The following is an 11,608-nucleotide window of genomic DNA, read 5'->3' as shown; positions in this document are numbered from 1 at the left end:
TGACCTCAACCCCTACCATGACATTAGAGACAGGTGCTGGGACAGACTTTTATTGGGGCTCTCCACCCCACCCCCAGCTTGATTTTTTTTTTTTTTTTGCCATTTTTCCTCCTTTTTCTTAAAAAATAAATGTACAATTCCGGACAGCGGCAGTACAAAATATACACGTCTGGGGGGGGCAGGCCACACATACAAAAATAGAGGGGACGGGGGGGGTCACATGGCCCCCCCCAGGGGCCCCTGTGCCCCAGCCAGGGGAGGGGAAGGAAGAGGGGGATGCGCCAGGGGGGTCCCCAAACCCACCCCCACCCCCCCCCCCCAAGGGTGGGGGCAGCACCCAAGGGCCGGGGCTGGGCAAAGTGCGTCAGTGCTGGGGGGCTCCGGGCCCCCCGGGGGGGGTCCCGGGGTTTGGGGGTCCCGGGGTGAGCCCCCCCCTCACTGGCTGCCAGGCTCCAGCTTGTAGGAGAGCTCGAAGAGCAGGTTCTGGTTGTCGATGACGCGCAGCTGCCGCACGTAGGCCTTGGTCTGCAGCTGGGCCGGGGATGCCTCCAGCTCCAGGCCTGGAAACGGGCCCGGAACAGGGAACAGGAAGGATGGGGATGGAAAAATGCAGTGTGGGAATGGAGAGGATGGGGATGGAGGAAGAGGCGGGGATGGAGGGATGGGGATGGAAAGATAGAAGATGGCAGTTTGGGAATGGGAATGTGGGAATGATGATGGAGGGAGAGGGATGGAAGTACGCAGGGATGGCAAGGCAGTGGTGGGAATGCAGGGGATGTGGGGATGGAGGGGATGCAGGAGGGAAATGGAGATGGCAACATGAAAGTGGGGATTGAAGGATTAAGAGATGCAGGGGACAGGGATGGGGATGAAATGGCAGCGTGGGAATGGGGGTGTGGGGACAGGGATGAAGGGATAGGGATTCAGGCATGCAGGAATGGGGATGAAGGAATGCAGAGTGAAGGGATGAGAGATGAAGGGATGGATGAGGGATGCGCATGCAGGGATTTAGGGATGTAGGGGTATGAACAAGGAGGTGTGAGGATGCTCTGGCCAAATCCCCATCCCTCAAGGCCAGCATCACAGGTTCAGGGCCATGTGGGCCTCCCCAGCAGTGTCCCCCCTTGTCCCAGCAGTGTCCCCCCTGGCCCCAGCAATGCCCCCCTGGCCCCAGCAGTGGCCCCCCTTGTCCCAGCAGTGTCCCCCTGGCCCCAGCAGTGCCTCGCAGGCCCCAGCAGTGCTCCCCCTGGCCCCAGCAGTGCCCCCCTGGCCCCAGCAGTGCTCCCCCTGGCCCCAGCAGTGCTCCCCCTGGCCCCAGCAGTGCTCCCCCTGGCCCCAGCAGTGTCCCCCTGGTCCCAGCAGTGTCCCCCTGGTCCCAGCAGTGCCCCTTCCCTGTCCCCCCACTCACAGAGGGGGCGGCTCCGGTACTTCCGCACGGTTCTCACTTTCTCGGCAATGCAGTGCTGAGGCACAGAGAGACCCCAGAGTCAGTCCCAGCCCCCTGAGACCCCACCCAGGCCACCTGGCGACCAGTGACCCCTCCAGGAGCCTCCTCCACCCTCAAGGACCCCCCCAGGATCCTGTTCTGCACCCAGGAGACTCTGAACCCTCCCACTCCCCCAGACAGGCGAGCCCCAAACCCTCGGGGAATAGGGGTCCTCCAGCCCGTCAGGGGAGTCTCCTCTCCCCTGGCCTCATCCTGGGGGTCCCTCTGCCCCATTCCCCCCTAGAACCCACCAGTTTCTCCACGTTGACCAGCCCATCCAGGAGGGTCTTGCTGCCTTCATGTAGGAAGGTCAGATCTAGGGGAGAGAGGGGTTGATGGGGGGTCCCATGAAGTGTCAGAGGGACCCCAACCCACCGAGGGGAAGCCCCTGAGACTCCCCTCACCTTTGAGGATGAGCGGAACGAAGGGGATGAGGGGAGGCTTCATCTTGGCCAGCACCTCCCGGTAGGTCTTGTGGTTCCTGCAGGGGTCCTGGGGGGGAATGGGGGGGGTCAGGCTTTGGGGGGGCTCCCCAGGGATGCCCTGAATCCCCCTCCCCATGGTGGTGGCCATGGTTATAGGGCTGGTGGCCTGGGGGAGAGGGGCAAGGACATCCCAGGACACCCTGGGACACCTCAACACTGTCCCCTGCTCACCAGAACCCCAAACACCCCCAGGAGAGGCCTGGGGATCCCCCAACACCCGCAGGGGAGGCTTGGGGACCCCTCAAGACCCCCAGCAGTCCCCACACCTCTCACCCACCGTCAGGTTCTCAAACTTCCGAAACAGATTCTTGAATTTCCCTGGGAGCTTCTGGAAGACAAAAAAGGGGAGAGGGTTGGTAGCATCCAGCAGGGCCAGGGAGCACCAAAGGAGAGGGCAGGAGCTTCCAGGAGGTTCTGGGAGAGGCCAGGAAAAGGCCAGGGAGCATCTGAGGGTGTCCAGAAAGGCCCAGGAAGGTCTGGAAGCAGCCAGGGGTAGTCTAGGAGCACCCAGAGGAGTCCTGGAAGTACTGAGGTGGGGGTGTGAGCTCTTGGAGGGTTCCAAGGGCACTCAGGGTAGGGTCTGGAAGAACCCAGGAGAGGTCTGGAGCAGCCAGGTGTGGGCACAAGCATCTCAAGGGTCCTGTGAGCACGTGGGCAGTGTCAGGAAGCACCCAGGGGGTGGTCTGGGAGCATCCAGAGAGTCCTATGAACACCGGAGGGTGGAGTGAGAGCATTTAGGGGCAGTCCAAGAGCATCCGGCAAAATTCTGGGAGTACTGAGGAGGAAGGGAGTTCCCAGGGAGCTCCATGAACACACAAGGGAGGTCTGAAAGAACCCCAGGAGGGGTCTAGGAGCAGCCAAGTGTGGGCACGGGCATTCTGAGGGTCCTGGGAGCACCTAGGGGTGGTCTGGGAGCATCCAAAGAGTCCTGGGAGCATTGGAGGTGGGGTGGGAGCTTCCAGAAGGAACAGATAGCACCCAGGGATCAGTCAGGAAACGGTCAGGGAGCATTTGGGGTTGTTCAGAAAGGCACAGGAAGATCTGGGAGCACCGTGAGGGTCAGGGGCGCTCCAGCCCTCACCTCCCAGGTGAGGCGCAGGCGGCTGACGGCGGCGTTGTTGAGGCCAATGACGATGGCGTAGAAGGAGAGCATGTCCTGGTTCTGCTTACAGCTGGTGGAAGACAGCGTGAGGGGTGGGCTGGGCACCGCAGGGACCCCCCTGCAGCCCCCCCGTGCCCTCCCTCACTCACATGGCAGCGATCTTGATGAGCTTCTTGAGCAGGTGGGCGCGCTTGCCCAGCCCCTCGCAGAGCAGCAGCTCCGTGCCCACCCAGTGCTGCACTTCACTGCAGCGCTGCAGCAGCAGCTCCAGGTTCGCCGTCTCCCGCCGGCCCCGCTCCCCGTGGAACACGTAATCCACGAATTCCAGCTGGGGGGGATACACACATTCCATCAGTGCCCCCCCCCTCCACAGCATGGCAACTCCCGCGAGCCCCCCGAGCCCCCCAAACCTCGTGGATGCAGCGGAAGAGCTCCCAGTGGAAGGCTGTGAGGTGGTTGGCGACATCCTCGGGCTCGGCACGGTGGATCTCGGTGTCTCCCGGGACTACCTGGATCTCCTCGGGCAGCGGCACCTGCGAGAGGACACCGGGCAGGGCACTCAGGGTGCTGGGAGGGTTCTGTGCAAGGAGTGATCGCGGTGCCAGGGCCGTGCAGGTGATGGGGGGGTCCCTGCCGGGGTGTCCCCACCGCAGGGCTCACCAGGGAGTCGAAAGTGTCCCTGGTGCAGGCGAAGAGGTGGCTGTTGATGCCCAGGGTGGTGAACACGCACTCCTCGCTGGGCTGCAGCACCGCTTTCTCTGCAGAGGGGCACAGGGTGGGGTCAGCACCGGCCGGACCCCCCAGCCCCACCCGCAGCACCCCCAGCCCCCCGGGCACCTCCGGACGAGGCCATGGTGACGAGGATGAGCGCGTCCCCCCGGGTGCTCTGCTCCTCCGAGTACTGGAGCTTCTCGGTGACCGAGGCCAGGATGTCCTGCACCGAGGCCGAGAGGCGGCTGCGGATGGTGACGTACGAGTGGTCGGGCATGTACACGCGGCAGAAAACTGGGGAGAGGGCGGGGGGTCAGCGCCGGGCACCCCCACACCACCCCGGGCACTGCCCATCGGGGAAACTGAGGCACGGAGCAGACCCTGGGCAGACCCGGAGAGGGCACGGCCCCTGGTACAGCGGCTCGTGGGTCATGGAGGGGGCTCCAGTCCCCCTCAGCTCTCCACACAGTCACTCACTCTCGTCAGAACCCCGAAATGCCACCCGGGTCTGCAAGCAGGAGTCGATGCGTCGGAAATGCCGGAACAGCGGCTTCACCTGCTTGTTCGGGGGGGGGGTCTCGTCGGCCACCCTGTGGGGGCACAGGACAGGACTCAGGCAGGGCCCCGGACCCCCGGGGCTGCACCCCGAGACCTGTGGGTGCCATGGCAGCCCCCACCCAGGGCCTCACTCGTGGCAGGTTGGGCACAGGAGGAGGGTGGGCACGAGGGTGCAGTGCGGAGGGGTCCGAGGCTGCGCATGGTGAGGGCATGAGGGGGCACAAAGTTGGATGTGAAGGTGCAACCAGGAGAGCACCAGGGTGGGCTGCTACTGACCCCCCCGGCCCCTGGGCACCCTCACAACTCCTTGTCCTTCTTGGGGACTCCCTGAGGGGACCCCTAGGATCCTCTGCCCTCCTCAGGGACCTCCTGACCCAGAGGGAACCTCAGGACTCCCTGCCCTCCCTGGGGATCCCTTGTCCCACAGGGAACCTCGGGACTCCACAGGATTCCCTGCCCTCCCCAAGAACCTCTCACCAACGGTGACCCCTGGTCCCCGGGGGACCCCTGACCACAGGCACCCCTAGGACCCCGTGACCCTCTTCTCACTTGAGCTCCACAGTCTCCACGAGCTGGTGCAGCTTGATGATCTCATCCTCCAGCTCGTGGTAAAGGGACGTGTCCTTCATGATGAGCAGGTAAAGCTCCTGTGGGGCAAGACGGGTCAGGGCTGGGACTGCAGGACACTGAGGCGGGGACACGGGAAGGGGACACCCACCTTGATGACCTTCCCGGCGCTCTCCTCCTCCTGCAGCAGCCCCTTGTAGGTCTCGAGGAAGTGCAGCAGCACGGCCAGCACTGCCCGCTTGCGCCGCAGCCCAGACCCCTCCTCCCAGCGCGCCGGGGGGCTGCCCGCCGCCAGCACAAAGGTGGCACTGTCAAGGAGGTGCCACGGCAAGGAGGGACCCTCGGCCACCCCCCAGCGCCTGCTGCACCAAGGGACCTCAGTGAGGGTTGTTGTGCCTTCCCTGGTACCACCACACTGCCCACCTTACACCCAAACCTGTAGCCCATCCTCATGGCACCTCAGTCCCCTTCTTGCTGCTCCTGTGAGCCCCCTCACAGCACCCCGCTGCCCTCCCCATGTCCCCTTGCAGCCCCATGCCCACCCTTTTGTCACTCTCATGGCCACCCTTGTGCCAGCTTCACGGCAGCCTGGTGTCCACGCTGGTGCCCTCCTGGCTGCACCTTCATGCTAACTCTTGTGCCATCACCTTGTCCCCTTCACGGTCCCCTTATGCCCACCCTCACTACCCCCCAATATCCTTCTCATGCCCAGCCTCGGACCCCTCCTCCTTGCACCCTCGTGTCCTCTCTCATGCCCCCCTCATGCCCTCCCTGTGCTCAACCTTGGACATCTCCCCATTGCACCCTCTCTTCTGCCCCTCCACAGCACCTTTGTACCCACCCTCACTGAACCTCAGTGCCCTCCTCATGCCCAACCTCAGACCCCTCCTCACCCACCCTCGTTCCCACCCTCGTGGCCCCCGGGGACCCCAGGATATTGCTGGTGCAGCTGCTGCAGGAAACGCTCGGTGGGCAGGAACAGCGAGTGGGTGAGCACGATGTCATCCAGCAGCGACTCTGGGGGGACAGGGGCACAGATGTGGGCACCCGTCCCCCACAGAGGCCCCCGACACCCCCGGGGCCCCATTCGGGGTGGATGCGTGGGGGAGCGATGGTAATTCACAGGGTGACACCGGGAGAGGCCGAACCCCACGCGAACCCCCCCGCGCCAGCGCTGACTCAGGGCCCGCTCCCAGCCCCGGGGCAGCCGGGCCCGGCCGAGCCGGTGTGGGGGCAGAGGCGCCGGCAGGGCGGGACTGGGGCCGCGACACCCCGGCACACCCGAGAGCCCCGTGAGAGCCCGACCGCGGGCACAGCAGGACACGGCGAAGGGAAACTGAGGCAGGCAGCTTGGGGCACACAGGGCGGGTGCCACAGCCGGGCTCTGTGGGGTAGCATGGGTGGCACCACCCTGTGAAGGTGTTTTGGCAAGGCCAGATGAGCCGAGGGCCCGGTACCGGCGTCTGTGCCCGTCAGAGCCGGCATCAGTCACCACCACGACCTTTGGACGAGGCACCGCTCCCTCGTCTGGCACCAGCACAACCCTCGGCCCCGAGCGGGTCCCCAGCCGTGGGTTCCCAAGGGCTGTGCCCAAGTGCCCCAGGGATACAGTGGTGGGACCCCAGAGCCCTTCCAAGGGACCTGACCCACAGAGGGCCTATGCAGAGCATCCACCCAGCCACTCCCCAGTCATCCCCCAGACTGTTAACCCGGTCACGGATCAGTGCCAAGCCAGGGCAGAGGGTCCCCTGGCACTCCCGCGCCGTGCACAGCACCCACGGGGCATCAGCTGCTGCCAAAAGCAGGACACGGCAGTCTGGGGCACAAGGACAGACAGGGATAGCAGCAGCACGGGGGGTGTAGGTACACGGCTTCCAGCTGTCCCCGCTGTCCCAGCCCCCTGCCCTGAGTGCAGCTCCCTCCCAGGTTCTGCCTGTGGGGCAGGAGTTGAAGACTCCCCCCATCCCTTCAGGCTGCAGCCGCCCCCCAGCCCTGCCTCAGTTTCCCCATCCTGCTGCAGCACTCACGCTGTACCCCAGAGCAGCAGGGACGTTTCCCTGTGTCGGGACCCCCATGCTGGCTCCTGCCCCCCTGCTCCGTGCCAGCCCGGGCACCACCAGGCCTGGCAGCTTGTTTGTGCAGGCAGTACCTGGCGCTACCAGTCCCAGCTCGCCCCTACCCGAGGGCTCCTCTTGTCGGTGGTTGCACCCAATCCTTGCCCTGGCATCACTGGAGCAGGGGGCTGGCACTGGCCTGGGGTCCCTGGCAGCCTCTGGTCCCAGCAGCCGAGTGGAATTGGCCGGGACAGGCGATCCCCGTGGTGTGGGAAGGCTCCAACCCACCTGTACCCAGCCTGGCTCCCACCCAGCTCTGGCACCAAAACCACCCCAACCCCTGGGCACGGGTAGCCACGGTGGGACAGCACCGGGAGGCCTGTGCCAGAGAAAAGGGGAGTCGAACCGGCCCCCCCCGCTCCACTGCAGCTCCCATCGGGGCTAATTTTAGCACCAGGACCATCCAACCGGGAGGTGGATGCTGCAGTGACTGCCGGTGCCCGGCCATCCCCGGCTCCCACCGAGCTGGCGCTGTCATTGAGCCCATATTCCCTTGCCAGCACCTCTGCCGTGCTGTCTTGCCCGCGGAACCCCTGCCCACCCCTCAGACTGCTGCCCACCCCGCTGCCACGGACGCCCTGCCCCGGCGGAGACCCAGCCTTGACCTTGTCACCTCAACCAGGCACCGCTGTACCCTGTGCAAGGCCACCCGCCTCAGCGGGCACAGGGGTCCCCCACTCCGCTGTTTCCCACCCCAGCATCCACCAGCGCATCCCCCCCGCAAGCAGCGGCCGCCCCCGGTCTCTCTCCGCTCCGCCGCATCGCCCGTGATCCACGCGCTCCCCGCCCCGGGCAGCCCCGCAGCCCGTCCCGGCGGTCCCGCAGCCCCGTACCTGCCCCGCAGCCCCTCCCGTGTGCAGCCGCCGGCAGCCGGTCGAGGAGCGCGGTCAGGAGCCGCTCGGGGGGCGCGGGCGCGGCGGGGGCGCAGCCGCAGCCGCAGCAGCACCGGGCGGCGGGCGGCGGCTCCGGGCTCGGTGGCTCCCGGTCCCGATCTCGATCGCGGTCGCAGCCCGGTGACGGGTCCTCAGGGGAGCGGAGCGGTGCCTCGGGTGGTCGTAGCTCCAGCCAGCGGCTCTCGCCCCCCGGTACCGGCCCCGCGGGCCCCGCCGGCTCCTCGGGGGAGGCGGGCGGGCGCGACAGACTCTGCCGCCGTGGCGCAGGCACCGACCCCGGCCCCGGTACCTGCCCCGGGGGGGCGGCGGGGCGGACGGGCAGGTGCGAGCCCGGCTTCTTCAGCAACTTCTCCAGCGGCTTCATGGCCGCCCGGGCGCGGCGGCGGCGGCGGCTCAGGGGCCCATCGGCGGCGGTGGCGGCTCCGTTCGGCTCCGCTCAGGCTCGGGCCGCGGCGCCGCTCCCCGCCCGCCCCGCACCGGCTGCGCGTTGCGCCCGCCCCACACCGGCCCCGCCGCCAGCACCGCCCCGCCCCGTTACGGCCCCGCTGCCGCCGACCCCGGCACCTGCCCGCCCCTTTCCCCGCATCGTCGCCACCCCCGGGCCCGCCAACGGCACCTGCCCGCCCCCTCCCCGCACCACTGCACTCGGCACCGAACCCGCCCCGGGGCTGCGGTGACACTGGCTCGCACCAGGATACGGTCGCTCCCCGCTTCCCCGCACAGGTGATGCATTACACACCCCCGCATCCATCTCTCCGCATTCCCTTGTCGCATCCCCGGGGTACCACCACGCGCCCCCCACCCACGCACACCGTACAGTCTTGGGGGGACACAGCCCAGAGCCTGTCACCCCTCGCTGTCACACACCGCGACCAGGGGGCACAGCCCCACAGCCCCTTGCCACGTGCTGCCTCACAACCCCGGCACACCCCCGGCACACCCCCGTGCCCGGTCCCCCCTGTACACCCACACAGTTTCCCCATGCCAGCCCAGGATCACATGGCACCGCCACTCACAAGTATCCCCTGAACGCGGGCACATCCCCAGTTGTGGGGTGACCTATCCCCGGACCCCCAGCCCAGCTCTCTGCACCCGCTGCAGCGTGGGAAAGGGCAGGGTGTGGGTGCGAGACCCCCCACCCTGGCACCCCTGGGGCTGAGTTCCCCCGCGGGCAGGGTGGGCAGGTCGGGGTGGCTGCCAGACCCCCCCACTTCCGCCGCCTGCCAGGCTGGAACGGGCCCCGGCGTGCCGCGGCAGGTGCCGGGGCAGGTTCCGGGGCAGGGCAGGGCAGGGCGAGATGTGGCGCTTGCCTGGGGCTGATCCTCCTGCCCCGCTCCCGCGGGGTGCTGAGCACCCATCCTGCCCATACCCACTGCTCCCAGCCCCACCTTGCACCCTCTGGACAGGCCAGCATGTGGCAGTCCTCTTCTCCCGGGTCCATCCCCCTGCAAAACCACAAGGGATACCAGGGAGGACCCTGTGGCAACTCCAGGGTGGGATGGTGGCAGCGGCCAGGGGGACACAGCAAGTGACCCCACGGCCTTTGGCGGGCCCCACTGCCCAGAGGGTTTGGGTAGAGATGGAGGAATGAGGGTCCCAGCAGCTCCTGCATTGTTCCCGCTTCGCCTCCACCCGGCAGTTGCCTGGCAACTCCATCCATGCGGCTGCCAGAGAGCGGCAAAACATGTCCCCACATCCCCATCCCCATCCCCGGCTGTATGAGGTCCTGCCGGGATGGCACAGCATGGCATGGCCCAACACGTCCCTCCTCTGTTCCTCCAGCCTCCAGCATTCAGATCCCCCACACCCCATCCAACACCCCCAAAATATCCCATTCTGCTGAGCTCCTTCATGCCCTTTCCCCACGGCATCCAGACAAGGGTTCTCCGAGCAGGGTGCAAGTGGTGCTGCTGGCCAGGTTCAGCCATGTAAAGAGGGGATTCTCCTGACAGCAGGAGGGGAAACTGAGGCACAGAGAGACACCCCCCCCCCCCCCCCCCGAGACCCCACACGCTGGTGACAACGAGGATGCACTGGGCCACACAAGCAGAAGGGACCTGGAGCACTGTAGCATGCTGAAGGCAATGCTCCCCCTGGGAAAAGTGCCCCAGATCTGGCCTGTCCCATCCCCTCTCCCCATGTCAGCAGGGATGGGGGCACTGCTGGCGCAGAGCGAACTATTGGCTTAATTAATTTGCTGTTATTTCTCCTAACGAGCTGGGATCTGGAGCGGGTGCTTCCCTCGGTTGGCAGCCAGCGCATTCCCCCGCCCCGGCAGTGAGCCGGGGGTGCGAAGCCTCCAGGCACTGCTCAAAACAGACCGTGTGTAGGAGGGAAAAATTACACCCCGGGAAAAATCCCTCCCCAAGCCAGCGCCTTAACCCACTTCCCAGCTGCAGTGCTGGGAGAAGGGAGTCAGGCATTTTGGGGAAGGGGAGAACAGACACAAGATTGAGGCAGCTCCTCCATGACGTCCCTGTGAAGGGCTGAGCCAAGTCTTAGACCACGCTTAGACCTCATCTGATGCCAGGGAGGGAAACTGAGGCAAGTGGCATTGGAGAGGGATGGAGAAGCACAGCAGTGTGGACAGAAAGGTGATGCCTCCTGCTTCTGCTGCTGCTTCTGCTGCTTTGGGACCCTCAGCCTCCTGCCAGAAGTGAAGGAGACCTGAAGGGAAGGGAGGAAAAGGGGGTGGGATGCAAAGTGGGGAGTCCCTTCTGCCCTTCAAAGCCACCCTTCCACCATGGCATTGGCAGGGCCCACCAGCATCTTTCCCCTGTCCAGCCTGGCTGCAGGAGGCATAGCTCACTGTGATGTTCCATCCACAGCATCAGGGTGTAACAGGAGTGGGATTCACGCCCCCCTCACCTCTATTTGGTGTGGGCAGATGGGTGGGGGGCTGGCAGGAAGCTGTGGCTGCCGAGGTGGAGGCAGCATGGCACAAATGCGCGGGTGGCAGCTCCCGCACCACCAACGCAACAGTTGGCCCTTCCCCGTGAGCCAGTGAGGCTGGAGGAGAGGAGGGGACTCACATCAGCCCCAGACAGACAAGGGGGCTCCCTCCAGCCCCACAACCAGGGCAGAGCTGGGGATGGTGGCAGCTGCTTCCAGGGATGTGGGGGCTAGGGTGGCTGGCGCCGGGCACAGCAGAGCTGCAATTTCAGTCCCACCGTGAGCTCCTGAGAAGGGCAGAGTTGTACCTAGGAGAGCAGAATGGCTCCTGGGGAGGGAGCAGTTCCTGAGAGAAAGCAGAGGTAGCACTGGTCCTGCTAGGGAAGCTCAGATGGACACTGTCCCTATGGGTCCCAGTTCCAGGAGGGACACACAAGAGCTGTCTGCTTCCTACAACACTGGTAGGGGTGTGCATCCCACAGAACAGGAATCCAAATAATACCAAAACCCTAGCATGGGGGTGTAAGGTGCAGGATTTCAATCGTGTGACCAATGCACCAATGACACACGGTGACATCTAAAACATGAGGGGATTCTGCTTTGGGAACGTGGCTTTGGTGGCTGAAACAAGACACAAAAGGTCACAGACTCACAACCACCCAACAAAGAAGGAATTTCTGCTGGAGAGCCAGGTATGGATGAGGGATCCACACAGAGAATGAGCTGGGGGTGCTGGTCCCCCATCCTGGCCACAGATGGGGACAGGGTGGCCGAGCCACCACTTGCTCGGTGATGTCCCC

At 65.6% G+C, this 11,608-nt stretch overlaps 1 protein-coding gene across 1 annotated transcript; it reads right to left on the bottom strand.

Moving 5' to 3' along the window:
* Nucleotides 1-34: 34 nt before the first annotated feature.
* On the bottom strand, nt 35-8,280 carry RAPGEFL1 (Rap guanine nucleotide exchange factor like 1). The gene is made up of 15 exons (XM_088179770.1): nt 7,857-8,280; nt 5,848-5,926; nt 5,061-5,211; nt 4,892-4,989; nt 4,262-4,374; nt 3,911-4,078; nt 3,734-3,831; nt 3,484-3,606; nt 3,223-3,401; nt 3,053-3,143; nt 2,249-2,299; nt 1,891-1,978; nt 1,738-1,802; nt 1,409-1,463; nt 35-560 (listed from the first exon to the last, which is right to left on the bottom strand). Exons 1-15 carry the CDS (start codon nt 8,278-8,280, stop codon nt 436-438), a joined length of 1,908 nt encoding a protein of 635 aa, XP_088035896.1. The 3' UTR covers nt 35-435.
* Nucleotides 8,281-11,608: the final 3,328 nt, after the last annotated feature.

This window comes from Sturnus vulgaris, chromosome 27, assembly GCF_052056855.1.
Source record: "Sturnus vulgaris isolate bStuVul1 chromosome 27, bStuVul1.hap1, whole genome shotgun sequence".
In the NCBI taxonomy this organism is placed as follows: domain Eukaryota; kingdom Metazoa; phylum Chordata; class Aves; order Passeriformes; family Sturnidae; genus Sturnus; species Sturnus vulgaris.
The sequence above is the reverse complement of the archived record's forward strand: the minus strand, read 5'-3'. Positions and strand labels throughout refer to the sequence as shown.